Here is a 22,198-nt window from a genome sequence, read left to right as displayed (position 1 = left end):
GTTTGGTGTGATGTGGATTCGAGCCTGCGATAGCCAGGTTGCGAGTCAAACGCTCTAACCACTTGACCAAATAACTGCTATACATACATTAAAGTTAGGTACATCAAGCTAACACCAGAAAAAAAAACGTTTCTCGTTATTTTATTATATTGCTATTTAACGAGTAAAATTGGAAAGAGGTGTGTTTTTTTAATATTAGCTTCAAATAAATGTATTTATTTATTCTAGGTGTCGTTTGGGTTTACACCTCTTTTAGGCTTCGAATGTCAAGTCAAAAGATGAAACAATAAATATGCATTTATCTGAAGTTGTTTGTCGCCTTCATTGAAAATGGTTTCCATCCTTCATTCGACACTGAGAGCTTTAAAAAATAATAAAACTTTTATAAGAAAGATTCTTAAATTGGAATTGAAATACTCCTAGATTATTTATTTTATGGCATATGCTTCAGTTGCTATGGGAACAGATTTGTTGTACAAGTTTAATAGCGGTACATTTTGATTAAGACCTACTATTGTTATGTTGCGCAATTAGTTATAATGAGCTGTTTGTTTAAAACTAGCTATTAAAAAAACTATGCGAAAATGCCAGTTACAGAATGTAATCTTAGAGAGAAGTTAAAGATTCCAATAGAACATCTGGACTATAGTTACATTAAAAAATGTGAAAACTCTAAAGAACTAGAAAATATTATCAAGGTACTCAGGTTAGTAGTATATTACAAACTGCTAATTCAAAGTAATTAATAATACTATTACTGATAGTAATATTAAGCCTATATTTTAATTCCTAAGTTGATTTAGGACCAGAGTTGGTAAAAATATATATTAACACAATAAAGATAAGACCTTTGTAAACTTCATATTGTAATGAATATTTACTGTGAATGTTACACATACATATATACGTTTTACAAAAAAACCAATTATTTTATGTATTTTATAATTTAATTACATTGAAAATGAAGACATTTTTTGTATTAAATGAGCCAGCATTCAGCATTAAAGTTTTAAAAATATGTAAAAGAATGAACATGCATCTCATTTTTTGTTTTTGCTATGGTGGAGCTTTTCTTGTCGGTAAGATCTTTAATGGTCAATGATAATATAAATAAATACATCCAACAGTTAAGTTGAGGCTAGATGACATATCACTTGTATTATGATGTCATTGTAGGCCTATTATTCTAAATCATTAACTTGTAATATTTTGGAACTTACATGGTCAGATATCTATAGGGTGTTTGGAAAGTCACTGTGCAGATTTGTCTGTTAATAAATATATAAGTGCACAGTGACTTTCCAAACACCCTGTAGAACAATTATAGCTGCACATACACTCAACTAACTGTATGTGTGATCCTACAAACCTTTGATAAATAAATCTCTCAGATACTGTCAGAATTGCATAGTGAGTATTGATTTATAGAATTCAGTGATCATATGAACCACTTCAATGAAGAGGTTAGTGAACACACTTAATGTAACAGCATTTACTCTTGCATTAGACATAAATTTTCATGAGTTAATAAATAAACAACTGCATTTTAATGTAATTAAAAAGGTGAATAGATGAAAGTGTAAACAGTGTATAATGAATAATAAACTATAGTGAATATCAATTAATTATTGTCAACACTTTCACTTTGTAAAAAACTTTATATATGACATTCTGTACATCAACAGAAATATGCCTCTTCTTTGGCTGTTATGAATGCAACTTTAAGGAATTGTAAGGGTGGATCCAGTAAAGATGTGGTTTATCTGTAGTGATTCAACAACACAAACAAGTATGCAGAATATAATTACTATTAATTACTGGAAGAGGAATAGATAATTGATGAAAACAATTAGATATTAACTCATAATTTCCATTTTGAAAAGGGCATACATCAAACTCAATATCCTTATTAGAATCATTGGTTGTGGTTTGTAGGAACAGACCATTCACCATCTTATTTTCCTCCTGAGAAATGTTATCTAAAGAATCCTCTTATTCCAACAAATGACAAAATGCATTACAGGCATCTTTTCTACTAGTTTAATATATAAACCACTTAAACAAAATATTAATCATAAGTGTGTTAGGTAAACAAAAATGAGAAAAATTAAAGGTGTTATGTGGCATTCCTAAATTTCTTGTTAGTTGTTATGATGTTTATATTTTATCTGTCATTTCCTCTGGTTTTTAACTTACTAAATATTTATAACTATAAATATCATTTTAATAATATTTTTGCAAGGTAGTGAATTAAGTCAATGGTATACTTCGCTATAAACTAATGTGCACTGACTAAATTAATAGCCAGGTGGTCAGGGCTCTCGATATGTAATCTGAGGGTTGCAGGTTCGAATCCCTGTTACACCAATTGTACTCATCCTTTCAGCCATGGGGGCATTATAATGTTATGGTCAATCCCACTATCCATTTGTAAAAGAGTAGCCCAAGAGTTAGCAGTGGGTGAGTGGTAATGACTACCTGCCTTCCCTCTAGTCTTACACTGCTAAATTAGGAATGACTAGCACAGATAGCCCTCATGCAACTTTGCGCAAAGTTCAAACTAACTAAAGCTCAAACTTAACAGGGAGAGGAGGAAATAGTACTGGAGTATTTATAACCTAAGTTAAATCTATTTATTATCCACATCATAAGGACTCAAATAATTTTGTTTATATTAGGAATCAAATCCCAGATTTTGACAATGTAGGTTCCTAAAGTTACTGCTCTCAAAATGTTTTACAGTAAAATATTGAGCCATGTGTAGCAGTAAGGATGTGAGCAGACTTGAAGAATAAGGCAACAAACAAGCAAACAAACTAACTGAATTAATAAGGTATGAAATTATTAGTTGTTGTATTTTAAACACATGTTCATATACAGGTCTGGAGAAGAAGGCAACTTTCCTGACTTGACAAAATATTGTGAAAACCAATTACTCAAAGTAGCACCACAGAGTAAACTGTTGAGAAGCATTGAACCAGTACTGCACTTGTCCAGTATTTCTCAGGGTCAACAAAAAACATTAAAGAATGACTTGCAGGTTTGTATACAATTTGTATGTATTTACTGGGATTATGTTATCAAGAAATTATTTTAAACAAAACTTTTATGTTATTATTTGTAAATATGTTATTATATAGATGTGTGTTGTATTTTTTTACTGCTTATACATAAGGATTACGTGCAGTTATTATTTTTCTTGCACTATAAAAAATTAAATTTGTCACTAGTATTGCTCATCATTTTGAGATTTTTTGGTTTGTATTCAGATTTTCTAAAATATAAATTTAAGTTGATTTTTATTATGGTTTTCAGTGTAACTGGATGTGGATTACAAAACTGGTTAGCATTTGCAGCTTGAATGATTGTGTGTCTGTATGTATTGAATAGAGTTTTTAACAAATCCTTCAAGTTCTAGAAAGTCATGGAAAATTAGCACTAAACACTACAGTACTGGAAATCTGGAAAAAAGCAACTCTGTATGTATTTAAAATGTAGTCTCAGAAAAAGACTTGAAATTTCAATTTAAGTCAAAAATCATCTGTAAAGTAATTGTTTATTTTTTAAAAACAACAAAGAAAAGAAGGTTTGTTATTGGTTTCACTTTTGTTGTGTGTTGTGTCAGCTTTTGTGGAATGTGGGTGTGATCTAGTGATTAACATGCCAGAATATGGATTCATAAGTTTATTATTTTTGTCTTGTTATTGCAAAATTGTACTCTGCACTTTGTGGCTTTGATATATTTTATTATAGGAGTGGCAGTCAAATCCTGCTATTTGATTAGAGTAGCCCAAGAGTTGGTATTGATAACTGTTGATTAGATGCCTTCACTCTAGTTGATATAGTTCCAAATTAGGGATAGTTCATACAACAGTTGTTTAGTTTTCACAGAAACATGCAAGTAACCTTAAGATTACAAGTATGCTCTTGGAAAATCCCCCAGATAATTGAATGATGGATTGGATGTAGATGTTCCTTTATTATGTGAGGAAAATGAAGAATGTACATTATCTGATGTAAAATTGGTAACTTGACTGTTCTGCTGAACCTGAATTGTATATTTATATGATATGATGAGACTCCAACTACTTATGGATGGAAAAACCCAACATTGTATCATCAACTGGAGAGAGTACTCCACTTTTCCATTTCATACATCACATTTCTATGGTTGACTTGCTTATTATTGTAACTAGCTGAGCTGGTATTACAAATTAATGTGATAACATTGGCTTTTTTTTTTGTTCTGTACTGATTAAATTTTGTAATTTATTTTAAGTATCATTATCTTGAACAATAATTTAATGAAACTGGTAGTGCATATATATATATATATATATATATATATATACATACATACATGTATCAGCATCTCACAGCCAAGCTGATTCTTGAAGACATTGTAAACCTCTGGTTTTTTGCATACCACTGTTCTTACATATCAGGATTTAAGTTGGACCTTTTGTTTTTTATTAGGTTGAGAAAAGCTTGTTATATTTAGAAATAGAAAAATTAACCATTTATTGAAGAAAGTGCAAATAATTTAATTTTCACTACTCAGAACAACTTATTAATGTTCAACTTCTACTGTATATTAATGAAAAATACTTGTAACCTATTTAAAAAATGATCAGTTTTTCCACTTTATCTGAACAGCAAATTACTCATACTGTACAATGTCAAAAACTGTCTAATTATCTCCCAGCAATAGGCTAATCATCACTTACTGTAAATTCTTTGAATTCTGAAACTTTCTCACTACTGTAAGCTAATGCTAAGGGTTACTTAAATATCTGTAACTTTTACTATTTATAGACAACCAATTAGTATTTAATAAATAAATTTGTAGTATAAGTAGATTTCTTATAGACTACTATCACAACATACTTGTTATTGGTTGTTTGAGATAGAACTTTTTATTTATTATCAGTGTTTTCAGTATTTGTATATCAAAAAATAAAGTTATTTTTGAAATGTTCTTGGAAGCAATTATGTAAGAGATGTTAAATTATATAATATACATTGCTAAAGCTAGAATGGCATGCAAAAAATAAAACTTACATATAAATGTATGCCCCAGTGAGTCAGTGATAGGTTTACAGACTTATAACCTTAAAATTTAGGATTTGATTCTCCACTGTAGATAGAATGCAGGTAGGCTATGGTGTAAAACTAATTTTGCTGCTGAATTTCAAATTAAACCAATTAAAATGAAGCATTAAAACCTATGTAAATTTACAAATTATGTATATTACAATTGAATTGTTTTCAAATACATGAATTTAACATGATTTAAAATTCTTTTTACTTAATCCACAGAATAAAAATCTAAAAATGTTCATGTATATATTAATGATATCATGTTTTAATTCCCATTTATTAGAGAGATTATGCAATGTGTCTGAATTTAAACTTTCTAGGCATGGGAAGAGGAAATAAAAACCTCAGAGAGAAAACTTCAGAGGATTACTCAACACAGTATGTCAGTAGTGGGGGTCTTACCTCCTGTTCGAAATTCTTTTGGAGCTAACAACATCAGTGAGAAAGAAGAATACCAGAAGGTCTGACACTGCTATCAGTATGAATATTTTTAAATGCATGATCATTAAAAGTATATCCTTTCACTGTTAGTGCAACAGATATCTCTGTTTTTTTTTTAAATTCATACTGATTGTTATTGACAATAATAAAAGCTGCGTTTTGATACAGTGTTATTTGTGGAATAATATGTGCATCAAAGATGCATACTTAAGCAAAAAAATATAAAAAATTCTGCTTTAGGTCACACAGTAGATAATATCTCATAAACAGAGCAAGATAAAGCATCACATTGCTTTATTCATGTGCATACAACATAATTTACATTCTACTTAGCTCTTAATTTACCTAAGAATTATTACTAAATTACACTGAAAAAATATAATCTGTTATGTATGTATAAAGCAGAATTTTGTTTAATGTTTTGTCAAGCATTCTTGGATGGATTTCACATACTTTGTTTTACCAACTCAAAACACTTACTATTGGAATAATTATTTTTTAACTAGACTCTTAAAGGGAAACATCTCATATAGATAGGGATGTAATTTACAATTTAAGATATTACTAATATTACAAATATTATTGAGTAGATTACATGGAACTGGAAATAAATATCTTTTAAGAATGACAATGTATGAATGATAAAAAAAGAGTCAAAAGCAACAGTGACAGTGGACAACACTCTCATTCTGGCATGAGCTATGTGTAGTGACACCAGATAGTATTCATCCTGAGCTGAGCTAAACTATGCACAGTATCACTGAATGACACTCTTGTTATGATATGACTATGCACAGTGATACGGGATGACACCTGTTCTGAGCTGAGCTGTGCACAATGAATTCTGGGAAAGAGAGTGACCAGATGAAGGGGGGTATTTCTTATTTTATCAATCAATATTCTTCATCATTTGTTAAGGATGTGACATAAGTTTAGTAACAAATACTTATTTACAATTGTAACAAGTAGCTACTGCTTCAGCTACATAAATGCAGATTAAATGAATCACTTTATGCCACTAGTACAAGGATTAGTATATAGTTTAAAATTTGTGAGATATAAATAAGAATCTTATGACTGTGATCACTGTGTGCTTGTGTTATAAGCACTTAGTTCAGCATTGGACATGCAGCACTTCATTTTTATTTTTTTTCTGTTGGAATTGCTTTGTTTAGTATTAAAAAATGATTAAATATAGATTATATTTAAAGCAGGTTTTTACATTTCATTTCTTTTCATTCAAACTTTGCAAAAGTATGCACTCTGAAATTTCTCTTTACATTCATACCACAAAGAAAAAACATGCATCAATAGTTTTTGTTACTGTTCTACGAATGTTGAAACTTTCTGGAAAAAATCTTTCTGTGCTTCTAGAATCAAATGTAGGCAAAGCTGGCAAAGGAAACTCTACAGATCTGTTCTAGAATTATATAATCCTGAGTATAAAGGGAAACATTTACCACTTATAATTTTAGAGGAGAGTAAGAACCATGCAGAATTTATATGTAGTGCATGAACTGCATAAAAGGAAAAAGTCATTATAGTTTTGTTTTTTCTTTCAGTTTTGATACAAAGTAAGAGCCATTCAGAATTTACACATAGTGCGTGAACTACAAAAAAGGAAAAGTTCATAGTAGTTTTGTTTTTTCTTTCAGTTTTGATACAAAGTAAGAGCCATTCAGAATTTACACATAGTGCATGAACTGTGTAAAAGGAAAAGGTTATAGTAGTTTTGATATGAACTATCTTTTTTTTTATCGTGAAAGTAGAATAAAAAGTCAAATAAAGGCTCAAAAAGTGCTCACAAGTTAAACTATTTTTGTTTTGGTAAAGGTAAGTAATAATTGATTTTTTTCAGTTGATTGCCCTTGTGAAAGCAACATAACATTTGACTAATTTTGAAATACTACTCAGCTTGTGTTCAACAGCTTGGTCACTCTCAACAGCTAGTGTTGAATGCTGTAAAATTGCTAAAGTATAATAACTAAATTAGTGTGTTTATATGAATAATTACTTCTTAGGCCATTCATTTTGAAGAAAAAGTTCTTTCAGTTTCAAATATATTGTTGAAGTTGTAGAATATGGATTTGAGAAAGAAATTGTGTTAATTCTTTACAAAGCACATCACAATTTGAATTTTTAGATGCACATTTATTGTGGGTAAGTGCTTACCTAAGTTGATTTTAAAAACAAGAAAATTATATTCAGTAAATGTTAACTGATTTAAAACGTTTTCACTTGAGACAGTTGCATAGCCCCTTGCTTTTCTTAGTGTTAGATAATGATGTAATATAAGTTACTTTGAAAGCTGTTTTATAACAGATTTAACATTTCTTGATAATCAAACTTTGTAAAAGTATGCATACTGTTAATGGGTTTATGTATTCTGTGATAGTCAAATTATGTAAACTTTTAAATTATGCTTTCAACATCTATTCAGTACAATAGTTTTCATATTTACATCTTGCAACTATTTTATTCTTAAGTCAATATATATATTTATTTATTTATACCTTACCAGGACAAAGCAGTGGTTTCTGGTTTTGATTCAGTCAAAGAAAAAGCTACACAAGAAACTAAATCATGTGATTGTACTGTCTCAAAAAAGTAAGTTTACATTTGTAAGTAAAAATATTTTACTTGTAAAATATATTGCCAATATATTTTACTTCAGAAAAATATTTAGATTGATAGAAACCATTATGTTTCTTAAATCGTACATTAAATAAAATGAATTGTTTTAACATTCAAGAAAAACATTATTTGCATAAGAGACTCAATCATTAGTTTTTAGAAGGCAAATACGTACAGTATTATAGTATTCTTTCAACTTAGTATTATCAAAAATAATAATAATAATAAATAAATGAAGGGCTTTAAGAAGATGAAAATTGTTTATGGCTTTCTAAATGTAATTCTTTATAAGCAATGTTCATTAATTTGTGTATTTTACAAAAAAATCTAAAGATAAAAATATTTTCTTAGTCTATTTGATACCAAAACAAAACTATTACAAGTTAAGCAGATAATAAATATACATAGTCATAAGATATCATGAGCAACAATATTTCTGCTGGATAGACCAGATGTCTTGCATTTTTTATAATTTATTGCTCTAAATTACTTCATTTTAGTTCTTAAATACATATTAAAAAAAGAGCCATCTACCATGGCTTATATTCATTAAGGACACACACATATATATGTGGGTAAGTGTTTACCTACGTTGATTTTAAAAACAAGAAAATTACATATAGCAAATTTTCATTGATTAAAAATGTTTTTACTTGGCTTTATATATATATATGTGAATACTTTTAAAAACCAATATAATAATTTTCATCAACCACAGTTATATATCCTTTCTGTCAATTAGTGGCCTCCAGAGGTACAGTGATATGTCTGCAGACTTGCACCATGAGAAACAGGGTTTTGATACCCATGGTAGGCACAGCACAGATAGCCCAGTATGTAGCTTTGTGCTTAATTTCAACCAATCAATCAGTCAAAAACTGTTAATTAGTTTACACGTATAGTGTCTATTCAGTTACACGACCATTAATTAACCACAAGATAATTTAAAACAATATAATTTATTACCTTTGTTGAAATCCACAAAGAATTGCAAAGATATTATTTTTCATAGTCAAATATTAAAATGTGCCTTCTTGACTTGAACATGAAAGCAATCTCCCAATAAATGTATTAATATTTGGATAGTAAAAACACCATGGATGTAATTTTTTAAGATAAATTTTGAAACTGCTGAATTATATTTAATTTATATATATAATACAAAGTTCTTTAATCTATTCGTGTAAGAATAAATTATAAAACTGTACCTTTCTGATATTTAAAGAGAAGATAAGAAAGAAATTGTAAAAAAGAACAAGGAATTTGGCAGGTCAGAACTATCAACTGATGTCCATATATTTTATGAAGGTAAGATTTTCACCATTCTGTTGTGTAAGTTTAAGTTACCAGACTATTATATTAGTATGAAGAGGTAAGAACACTAGGTTTTCTAGTGATTTATAGAAATCATGGAAAGTTAATGTCTTCAAGTTATCAGACAAGGTAACTTCACCACATGGAAGTAAAATTTCAGGTCTGTAATATGGGGTTAAAATTTCTGGTTTACTAGTAATTTGAATTTACCATAGAGAGATGAAAACTTCAGATAATCAGATGATTTTGTCACATGAAGTTGTGATTTTAAGGTTACAACATGATTTAGGCTTACTAAATGGAATCATGATTGTGAGGCCAGATGGAGATATGTGAGATCTTAAAGTTATCAAACGACTCATACTTACCATGTTGATGTAAGATTTTAAAGAGTTACTCTCTGCAATGGCAGATTTAAGGTTATGTGGACCCAGAGGATAATAACTTTTGTGAGCTCTATATCCCATGTAATTTTACATAAAATTATCAATTGGCCCCCAGTAAGACCATGGGTCCTGGGGCTGAGCCCCCTCTAGCCCCTACCTAAATATGACACTGACTCTCCGATTTAGATTTACCACAAGGAACTAAGGTTTTCATTATCAAGTAACGTAGATCTACTCTGTGAAGATACAATTTTAAGGTTATCTGTTTATCGGCCTGGCATGGCCAGGTGGTTAAGGCATTCGACTCGTAATCTGAGTGTCGCGGGTTGGAATCCCCGTCACACCAAACATGCTCGCCCTTTCACTGACTTATATTTCCCCCAGTAGCACAGCGGTATGTCTGTGGATTTATATTATGAGAAACCGGTTTTCGATACCCGTGGTGGACAGAGCACAAATCACTCATATTAACAGGAAATATTTAAGGGGCCTGGCATGGCCTAGCTCATTAAGGCGTGTGCTTCGTAATCTGAGGGTCACGGGTTCGCGCCCGAGCCACGCCAAACATGCTTGCCCTCCCAGCCGTGGGGGCGTTATAATGTGACGGTCAATCCCACTTTTCGTTGGTAAAAGAGTAGCCCAAGAGTTGGAGGTGGGTAGTGATGACTAGCTGCCTTCCCTCTAGTCTTACACTGCTAAATTAGGGACGGCTAGCACAGATAGCCCTCGAGTAGCTTTGTGCGAAATCCCCAAACAAACAAACAATCTGTTTATCATTTAACAGTGAGGCCTTGAAGTGTAATTTACTTAGGTGATCTTGTATTTATCTTGTGTAAATAAAAATTTCAGATTTACTGTGAATAAGTATAATCTTTATTATATAAAGATTACTTCCATTACTTGGAACTTTACATTGAAGGTAAAATCTTCAGATTACAAGGTGTTTTTGATTTACCATGTGAACATAAAGGCTTGAACATATTTGTTAATTTTGGTTTAATCAGAGAATGCCCCATTAGCACAGTAATATGTCTGATGACTCAAACCACTAGAAACCAGGTTTCAGTACCTGTGGTGAGCAGAGCACAGATACCCCACTTCATAGCTGTGTGCTTAATTTGAAACAACCAAATAGATCAGAGGAAACATAATGCTCAAACATAACTTTTTACAGTTTGAAAAAATAATCTTAAGTACATGTTAGTACTGACACATATGTAGAAGAAACTATAAATATGTGTAGTCTGAATTAGCTCAAAATTTCATAAACTGCTAAATGAAACTTATACATATTTTGTGTTATATGTATTTCTTAAATTTTACAGTGAATTATAGAAATGGAACAACATAAGCTGATTTTTATTTTGGTGTTTATTAAGCTTTTGTTGCTGTGCTCCTTTGTTAGTTTAACCCCATACTTTAACTTCGTATTGTCAGTATATGGGAAGTTTGTTCTTACAAATAAACATATTAATTGGTATTAATACTTGAAAACCTTTTCTAATCCCTGTAACCAAAAAGATGAATTAAATTATATAAAAATAAAAATGTTTACAAATAGTATTTATTTCTGTTAATTTTAATCAAAAACAAAGTCAAATTGCAGGACTATCAGATGATCAAAGATCATTTTTAGCAGAAAAGGAAAAGGCAAAGGGAAATGAGGTAAGATGAGTTTAGTGCTATGATAAAGACTTCTGGTTAAACTCTGTTTTTTATCTAGATTTTAATTGGCTTAACGACTAGTGTTTTAATGTACATGAAGTCTTGCTATTAATATTATCTTTACATGTGTTGTATTTTGAAATTTACAATTATTTATTTCATTTTGCTGTTTTTTGTTGAACATACTTCAATTATTGAAATCATTGACATTAGGTCATACAAGAATGTGAATATATATATATATTTCTTGACAGAATTTTTTTATATATGTCAGTTTCAGCAATGTGCTAAAATATTGTTAATGATCCTGTTTCTATCCATGACAGGTAACAATGCCTACTGCTATGTTAATGATGTTTACAGAAAGTCATATGTATACCTCATTATGATAGCATTTAGAAATATATAATAACACTGTGTTTGGGAAATGAAAAATGCTGAATACAGTGTAAAAACATATGTCTGCTTTCTGTGAACGGCATGTACATAAAAGATTGATATTTAAAAAGATCTTTCTTTAATGATTTTAATAAAGAAAAATATGTCAATGTTGCTGTATGCCTTTGTAAAATGTATTGATTAACTTCTAGTAATTCACAGTAAAACAACAGACTCTTCTCTCACAATGTACTAGTGAGCTATTTAGAAATCCATTATTAAGTTGATAATATTTTAATTTAGATTGTTCATAGCCATTTTGCATAATTTATTTTCCTTTTAAAGTGTGGTTGCTCATTATTGATGTACAATAGATTTGTACTTCTTTTAACATGTATTCATATAAATAAAATACTTGTATATGTGACATTTCTAGTAGTTAAGCCTTTTAAATAGCTTTGTTTCTTTCTTCTTAACATGAAACCTTCATTTGTAGAAGTTGTTGGTATAATCATGGAAGCAGTATAGATTTACTAGTTTCTGTACCTTTAAAAGCATGCATTACGACTAGGTTGCCATGGTGATAATAATAGTTCTATAAATCTGTCATTGAAAGATTACATACTCCAAATGAGTTCAGTGGAGTTTGGCATGTTCTGTGGTTTTTGTATGTCAATGCAATAGTGTTTGTATCAGTTATTTCCTTGGCTTTAACTTAGGCATCACTTGATGGTAACTTTTCTGAACAGCCAGTGGAACAAGTTCCTTCAATCTTATTGAAAACCATGTCTGAACATGTCACTGCAATAAATATTTATGATAGATAAATCGTGTGATGCTAATTACTCATATTTTCTTATAGCCTTTTATGTTCTCTTAATGATAACTTGAAAATGGTATAGTTGAGAAAAATAGTAAATTGTACAATAAAGAGTTAATATAACAATATTGTTTTTCTTCTTTTTCCAGGCTTTCAGAGCACATGACTATGAGGAAGCTCTCATGTACTTTTCCAGAAGTATCCAAATCCAACCAATTCTTGCTGCATACAATAATAGAGCACAAACTAGTGAGTAATATGTATCAGCAAAAGAAAACAAAATCTCCAGATTGTTTGCTTTTATTTCTGTTAATCCTTTTCAATATTGTAATTTATTTTGAATAAATTTCATGATTAAAAGATTCATTATTAAAGATAGCAACATAATAATGTGTCTTGAATTCTGTAAATAAAACAGAATAATCCATAGTACATCAGGAAGTTTAAGAAACATGAGAGAGACAAAACATAGATATTTTAAGTAGTAATTGGAAAAAACATCAGATAATTTGATAAATGTTTATTATTTTTAACAAAACATTGCAAAAGGCATAGATTTTCAATATAACATTTTGTAGGTGAAAGATCAGACCATGTTTTTCTAGCTTGATCATTCCAAACATTTAGAAGCAGTGCAAAAATATGCTGGTAAATCAATTACTAGACAGCACCAAACACTTTGGGAAATAATTTTCTTTTCTTTTAACCATTTTAATAGATATCAAGCTCCGAAATTATAAAGATGTTCTCATGGATACTAATCAAGTACTGTCTATGGAACCAAACAATGTTAAAGGTAGAGTTAACTTATTGTAGTTAGGTTACATACATTTATTTACTTAGGAAACCATTTAATACAGTGCAATGATAAGTGATAAAGGCATTTAAAATTTTACCATATATGCTTATAATTCAGACACATGGCAATCAATTCCTCAAACCCAAGTGGGGGCCCGGCATGGCTAGGTGGATAAGACGCTCGACTCATAATCCGAGGGTCATGGGTTCGAATCCCCTTCACACCAAACATGCTCACCATTTCAGCCATTGAGGCATTATAATGTTACAGTCAATCCCACTATTTGTTGGTAAAAGAGTATCCCAAGAGTTGGTGGTGAGTGGTGATGACTAGCTGCCTTCTCTCTAGTCTTACATTGCTAAATTAGTGATGGCTAGCACAGATGGCCCTCATGAAGCTTTGCATGAAATTCAAAACAAAACAAACCTAAGTAGATGCTGCCAGCATCTGGCTGAAATCCCAATATACTCATCAAATCATGACAGCATTTGATGAAATTTGTGTCTCTTTGGCTGAAAACTAATTCAAACCAAGTTATTATCCATAAAATTAAGAAATTTGAAGTTTATTAGATATGGTGATAAATTATTAGGAAATTGTGAGAATAATTCCATCAGAACACTAAAAATATTGCAGGTTTAAAGAAATAAGTGTGTAGTAAGTGCAGGGTTATTTATGATTATTCTGTTTCACAAGCTGTATAATTCATCCAATATTGTATTTTTTGGTTATATGTATAAACTATACTTGTTTTGAACAATCTGGACATTTTCTAATTTCCTCAAATATTTCATGGTTTCTATTGTATGCCAGTGATTATGTTATTCTACCATCATCAGTTACCTCTGCTGCTGAATATAATACTCTAACATCATCAGTTATCTATGCTACTGATTATATTACTCTTAACATGCTGGTGATTATATTACCCTAACATCATTAGTTGCCTCTGCTAGAGACTGTGTTACTCTAACATCATCAGGTATCTCTGGCAGTGAGTATATTACTTGAACACCACCAGTTATCTTTACCAGAAACTATATTACTCTAACATCATCAGGTATCTCTACCAGGGACTATATTACTCTTATATCATCAGGTATCTCTACCGGGGTCTATATTACTCTAACATCATCAGGTATCTCTACCAGGGACTATATTACTCTAACATCATCAGGTATCTCTACCAGGGTCTATATTACTCTAACATCATCAGGTATCTCTACCAGGGACTATATTACTCTAACATCATCAGGTATCTCTACCAGGGTCTGTATTACTCTAACATCATCAGGTATCTCTACCAGGGTCTGTATTACTCTAACATCATTAGTTGTCTCTTCTTGTTCTCTTTCTCTTTTTCCCATAAGTGATTCTCATTCTAGAATTGAACAAACTTGGTTTCTTCAACCCATACTGGAAACTGACAGAACTGTGGGAACAACAGTAAGGGGATAATAATAATAAAACATTTTTCTTAAACCACAAATTGGATAATTTTTCAGTATCTGGTAGAGTACTTAGAAGTGGTAAACTTTATTTGTAACCATGAGCAAATGAAAAATAAAGCTGGGAGTATGAAATGTCATAAAACCAAAAACTTATTGCAGTTTTGTATGATATTACAACACAATAAGGCCAGTAATGATTTATTATTAAATCTCTTGTTTACTTGATCCACTCTGGCTCCATCAAAGATTTTATTAAAATTATTACCAGTGATTTTCATGTAATATATCACACAAGACTATCAATCTTCAGAAACTTTACAAACCATAACCAATAAACAAAACTTATAATTATTAGAATGCATTGAATTATCCCTGCTATCTGGACTACACAGTAACAGTTGTGTTGCAATGGACTTCACAACTGAAGGGAAGAGAGCCTGTTTTTGGCTTGTGCCAAACTCTTTAATCTTGCAATTAAAGTCAATTGGATATCCCCACTGTTATTAATACTTTAAGTCATATATCCAACAGTTTGATGACTGTTATTTTCATGGGCAGTATCTGAAGAGGACTATGGATTCTTTTGGTTGCTATAACTGATTATATTTGTTTCTATAATGTATCTGTTTCTCTTCATTTATAAGTTGTGATTTGTTTGCTATGTGGTTGATTGATAACTGAACTGAACTGTGGATGCATTTGTCTGTTACAAAGAACAAAATCTACTTGCATTTTATATGAGATATATCATAGGAATTTACATTAATTAATTAATGTAAAGTATTTTTAGTTTGCTGTAATTTGTACATTGCATCATATTGTGTTTTCAACTTGTTTTTTTCTTTTGTTGATATAAATATAGCCTTACTAAGAAGGGGAACAGCTTATAAAGAACTGGGAGACATGCTTAAAGCCAAAGCTGACTTTGAAAGTGTTGTGCAGTTACAGCCTGACAGTAAACTCTGTCAGGTATAAAACTATATATTATATTAATGGTGGTATAAATTTGACATTTATTTTTAAGAAAATTGTAGTAGATTTCCCAGAAGTCTGTAGCATACACTTCTTCTCTGGTTACTAAATTCAACAAAAGTATGGGAAGTGTGAAAATGTATATTCATGTCTATTTCTTTATTTTTAAGCAAAGTAAATAAAAGTTGAAAACATCTTTTCATCAAATACAATTTTGCTTTAAAATATCATGTATTTAGGTTTATCATCATTATTGTGATCTGTAAACTTTTACAAGTAATGCTATTTCATTAATTGTATTAGACTTACTGCATTTATACTGGTAAGAAAAACTGTTATACATAGTTTGTATTATGCTTATTTTGTGCTGTATTCCTTTTTAAGGCCTAGTTGTGATAATGTTGTTGTTTTTTTGGTTTTTTTAGGGGTAATTTTTAGGCCATTATGTAGAGTATTCAGAACTATAGGAATGCATGGTTACCTTACATTACACATATTTAATTATCACCATAATTGTGGAGTTTATTTCAGTAAAACAAAGAAAGTATATTGATCAGAATTTCCAAAATGTCTCATTATAGATTTTGTAATGTCATTTTCAAGCACTTGATGCTTTCACAAACATAATTTAACAAAAGTAATAGGAGTTTAATTAAAAGAGATTTTTTATGGGAAACAAATGCAGACTTATTTCAGATTTTTGATTAAAGAGATCAGTACTTGAACAATATATTATTTTATTTTACTATGATATCTATGTAATAAATATTGCATATTGCAGCAAATGTTAAATGAGGTAAATAAGAAGCTAATGCCCAGCAGTAAACCACAAGGAAAGCGTATGATCATAGAAGAGTTTGATGGAATGGAAACTGAATCTGCTACTATTACAACTGACCACAAAGAAAACTCAAGTATTAGTTGTAATTCAAAAGAAAATGTGATCATAGAAGAACTAAAAGAAGTAGACATTAAAAACTTTACTGTAAACGTAGATCAAGCAGTACTTTGTTCTTCCAAGTTGGAGCAAGATAGTCAGTTTAATACACAAAGTGTGACCCTAAATGAAAAAGACAATGTTGAAAATGAAGCTATATTCCAGCCAGAAATTGACTACTCTGAAGGAGTCAGAGATCCAGCTACAACTATCAAAAGTAAACACTCTACTAAAGAAGATCTTATAACTGTTCAGAAGAATTTTAATCAGACAAAAATTATCTCAAGCACTCAAGATCCTATGCCTTATCAGTCAAAAATTATACCCATAGAAGACATAGATTCTGATCCAGAGGAGGAAAACTTTGTGGTCAGGCTGGTCAACAAACCGAAAAAAATACCATCTGGAAGCCAAGCAAATGAGATTCTTCTTACAGTAGCTCACCAAGAAAATAACAATACAGACCATCATGACAATCAATGGTTTCCAGTGAATAGCTTTGATAAGATTTCTGAAGTAAGAAACACAAAAGATATCTCAGAATGCTTCACTTCTGTAGGAAGTGGTAACATCAGTGAATTTCCAGTAAGCACAGAGGAATATCAAGAAATGTCAGAGAAGAGTAAAATGTTAGGAATTTCCACACCACTTAAAGAAATGGATTTGGAAAGTGAATCAAGAAAAGTATGTGAATTTTTGATAAGGAATTACACAACCATAAGTTTACAGAAAATAATACAAGAATGAATCCCACTAATCAACAGGTTAATACTTTTATCTTAAATTTTCCATTCTTTTAATCTATTGTAATATTAACCATGTTAAAAAAGCATAGTTACATATAGGACATACAAACGAGATTTTTGGTTAGTTTTGAACACGTTTTTATTTATCATAAAATATCTTGTCAACATTAACACATCAAGCTTCTCAAACATTTGAGCCCAATAGTAATCTGTTCAAAATCATGACCTTAAAAGTCTTTTATACCCTTACTTCAAATAAACTGATATCACCAGAAAGCAAGTATCATGGATTCAAAAGATGTTATCACTTAAATGTTTAGACACTAGGTATCTAATTTAAAGATATAATTTTGTTGAGTGTTAAATGTTGATGGTAGTGTTATGTCTGCCAGTTGTCAATTAAAGGCTTTTACTTTCACTTCTTAACAGTATAAATATGTACTGAATTGTTGTTATTGGTCTTAGGATTCTTTTGCAGTTGGTGTCTGTAACTTGTTTGCGATAAATGCGAAGATAAATGAACAGCTTGTACTCCACTTGTGTACAAAGTAATATATATATTGATAAAAAGTTGAATGTATATACAACAAATATTTTAGACTGTAGTGATCATAGGGATATTATAAACACTATATGGTTCTCTCCTTCTTGTCAAAAGTTTACTTAGGCCTATTCAGTTTGTTTAGAATTTTATTTGACAAACTGAACTACCTTTCCCTGTTTCTATCTTGATAATATACTGTATAATTCACTTACAATTATAATGCAAGTTACTACAGCCATATACTGCTCTTCCAGTAATCATTTGGTCTTCTTTCTTCAAAATATCTCCTGTTTCTTTTATCAAAGTTCACTCAGACTGATTCAATTACTTTAGAATCATGTTTCGAAAGAATTAATTATTATTCTTTTTCTCCATTTCTAATGTTAGTCTTACTCTAACATATTAAACATTAAGCCTTTCACTTCCAAGACATTTAACTTCATGCCAAGTGATTCCTTGGCCATGACCTTGCTCTCTTCTGCTGTTGTCTTTGTTTGTTTGTTGTTTACTGCTCATCCCATATTATTTATATGTTTATTACTAAATTGTCTACTCACTATATTCTCAATATCAATGACTTACAAACATAACTTTCAATAATTGCCTGCTTTAATTCTCATATAATAAAAGATCACTAAATAGTTATACAATATTCATTCTCATAATAAACTAAATAATAATATCTACACTAAACAGTCTTTTATGTCACGATATCTGTAGATTTGACAAAGAAAAAAAAAGCCAGTGAGCGTTCCCAGTTTTCTTATTTTATTTATTTTGCTCAAGAGTTGGCAGTGGGTGCCATTGGCTAGCTGCCTTCCTTTTAATCTGTCAATTCATAATCCAAAACAACTAATACATATAATACATGTGCAGTTTGATGGAAAATCTTAAACAAACATTAAGAAAATGCCTAAAGTTTTCAAACTGAATTTATTGCAATTAAAATGAAATAACTTTGATTTAAAGTTAATTATAATTTTTCAACAAGATATTACACATGAAGTAAGTATTGTAACAAATATCTTTAAATTTATATTTATCTTATTTTAATTGCCTTCAAGCATCTATCTCCGTATGAATACTTGCATGAATGGTATTCAGAAAAGACAGGGAAAACTCCATGCAAAGCAGCTGCTGTTCTAAAACACATTCTACCCCATGAGTTTCCATTTATTCTTGGTAATAAGGTGGATGGAGAAATGTTGAGTCAGATTATAATGGCTTTTGATTACATGAGGTCCCACAGTAAGTATATTCACATGCACTTTACATTGTTCTAGTATTTTTAAGATGTAAGATAATGGTGATGTTTTAATAATGTTTAATGAGACACAATAAATCTGTTGGTTTCTTGTTGCTCTTTGAATGTAAAGTAATGTCAGTGAGGTATTTAAGATATAAAAGGGCCCAGTGTACATATCTGGTAGTCTCGTTATTTGATGATATTAAGCAATATTGTAAGAGCTTTCGTTTTAAGGTCAGAAATGGATATATTTTATATTCATAATGTAATACAGTTTCATGTAGAAAATCTGGCTTGACAAGGTAAACTTGGAATTGATATTTCAGTACATTTGTTTTTACCTTTACCAGGTCAATAGTGTGCCTAAACATTGATTCTGGGTTAAAACTATGAAAGGAGAATCACATTAAAATTTGCAATAAATTGATTGCTACCTAACCAGTTTTCAGAATAACTTGTTACTTTAATGTTGCTGTGAGAATGGTGAATCAAATACCTTTTTTTGATCATTCTATCACTTGAAGATTGTATGATAAACATTGAAACTTCAGTTAATTATTCATGTTTAAGTTAAGCTACAGTTATTTGAGTGATATTACAAGTAGGGTACACCTTATTCAGTTAATCTCTAGCTTCACTTATATTTCACAGATACTGCATTTACTGTTTTATATGTATTGTATTAATTAAATGTTACTGTTTGAGTAGGCTTATCTTGCATATTACTAATACATAATTTTCAAAGACTTTGAAGTTCATTTTAAGTTTGAGTTGCAGCTTATACACCTAATTTTAGCTCTATTTGTTTGATACTTTTCAGACAGTTGTGGTCAATTTGTTGTGTTCTATGTATTACATTTAACACAGAACACAGCTTGCTTTGGTAATATTACATGATTTGTAACATTACACAGATAATGGAGCTTTAGCATATAGGATAAAGTTCATTGAGTTCATCTTTGTAATATTGCACAAGATGATGCAATGTATCCAATTGAACTTCTCTATTGCCTTGTATAATGTTTCACAGACAAAGTACCAAGTTCAGAAAGTTAAATCTGTAAGTTAGTGGTGACATTCCAGTGATTACACACTTTATACTTTTAAACTTATCTATTGCTTGTAAATGTCCCACAGATGATGCAACTCATGCAGTTAACCTACTGTATTACTTGTGTGATGTCCCAAGAATATCAACAGTAGCTCTATTTTTAAAGGAAAATGAAAAACATGGTGAGTTATCTTTTTCTTTAGTTTATAAACATCATTAGTTTGGTCAAGCTTAGTTAAATTTTGTTTGCTTATTGAATTTGTAGTTTGTGTAAATTTAATGATGTCACTTTCTCGACTGATCTAATATGAGTTTCCTTTAACTATGTGTACAATGGTATTTGAAATACACTGCCATACAAAACTAGGTCTTTCTATCAATATTAGAACTCATCAGGTTGGCTGGATTGCAGTATACATTCTTAGTTGAAATTCTATTGAAGATCTATATTTTATTAGTTAAGGATAACTTGAGTGAAATAATTTACAGTAATTATTGTCATACCTCAAAGAACATTACCATATACTTTTTAATTTGAAGTAGATAAGCTACTGTAAAAGTGTCACAAAAATAAAATCATACCTGAGTTTGTAAACAAGTTACTATGAGATTTCAAACGTTATTAAAAAAGTAAATTTGAATAATAACATTGAAACATTTCTTGAAATTACAGAGAAGGAAATATGCATATTTACAATTCTGAAATATAGCTTTTTGTAATTATTTTACAAAATTTGTAAGAAAGGTTGTATATAAGACTTTCTTAACTACCAGATGAATGTATTTAAAAATAGCTTATTTTAAACTAACAAAATAAGGGAATGTTTATCTAAGTAAATTCAGTGTATATTATATATTTAAGAGTACTGTGATATCAGTGTTCTAAGATATTTGATTTAGATTTTAGTATTGTATTCTTATGGGTTACCTGTATATTAGTGATTGTTTTGTCTTTGATACCATAATAAAATGAGACAGCAATTTGGTATAGATTAAGAATTTACTTGGAATAATTTGTACATTTTGGCACAGTGGAAGTCATCTTCAGCTAGGACAATTTTATTTTTCTAACAGAGTGGTTGGTCTTTGGAATGGATTGCCTTCAGATGTTATAGAGACAGTAAATTTAAATGTGTTTAAGAAAATGTTTGATAATTATATGAATGAAAACGGCTGGCTTTAAGTTTGTTTTTTTCTTTAGTTAATTTAGTTTAGAGTGTGAAACAGCTGAGAGGGACCAATAGGTCCCATGTTGTTCCAAAACATTATATATGTTATTTGTAGGATTAATTTAATATTTAAAATACAATTAGAGTAATAATCTTGGAATAAAAATTATAATTTAATGTAATTCAATTTTCAAATAATGTAAAACAAAACATTCATTTTATTTCAGTGATTCAGAACTTAATGAAGTTCATGAAAAATGAAGAAAATGAAGTCAAAACTAAGATTCATCAGATCTTTCATTTGGCACAGTGTGATATGTAATTCATAGTTGTGAGCTTCAATACTGTTTATCACAACAAAAGAACCTTTTGTAGAAGTGCAATAAATTACTAGATACTATACTGAATTTGTTTTATTCATGCATCACAAGTAATTTCACTGCAAATATAAATATGTATGAAACTCATGCTTAGGAAATGTAACTGTTTGGTACATGGAAAAACAAAAATTTCTTTATCTAAATAGAGCTCTTATTCTTCACTTA

At 30.1% G+C, this 22,198-nt stretch overlaps 1 protein-coding gene across 3 annotated transcripts; it reads left to right on the top strand.

Annotated features, from left to right (window-relative positions):
* Positions 1 to 228: 228 nt before the first annotated feature.
* LOC143233957 (uncharacterized) lies at positions 229 to 22,057 on the top strand. 3 transcript variants are annotated; one of them, XM_076470889.1, is made up of 13 exons: positions 229 to 706; positions 2,881 to 3,040; positions 5,421 to 5,561; positions 8,063 to 8,148; positions 9,401 to 9,483; positions 11,482 to 11,540; positions 12,888 to 12,987; positions 13,457 to 13,534; positions 15,851 to 15,957; positions 16,742 to 17,581; positions 19,252 to 19,435; positions 20,571 to 20,666; positions 21,881 to 22,057. In XM_076470889.1, exons 1-13 carry the CDS (start codon positions 585 to 587, stop codon positions 21,973 to 21,975), a joined length of 2,151 nt encoding a protein of 716 aa, XP_076327004.1. In that variant the 5' UTR covers positions 229 to 584; the 3' UTR covers positions 21,976 to 22,057. The 3 variants fall into 3 exon arrangements, with proteins under 3 accessions (XP_076327004.1, XP_076327005.1, XP_076327006.1); XM_076470891.1 differs by having other exon boundaries at positions 262 to 490; XM_076470890.1 differs by lacking the exon at positions 13,457 to 13,534 and having other exon boundaries at positions 236 to 706.
* Positions 22,058 to 22,198: the final 141 nt, after the last annotated feature.

The sequence above is a fragment of the Tachypleus tridentatus genome, chromosome 12, assembly GCF_004210375.1.
Source record: "Tachypleus tridentatus isolate NWPU-2018 chromosome 12, ASM421037v1, whole genome shotgun sequence".
Lineage (NCBI taxonomy): Eukaryota > Metazoa > Arthropoda > Merostomata > Xiphosura > Limulidae > Tachypleus > Tachypleus tridentatus.
The sequence above is the reverse complement of the archived record's forward strand: the minus strand, read 5'-3'. Positions and strand labels throughout refer to the sequence as shown.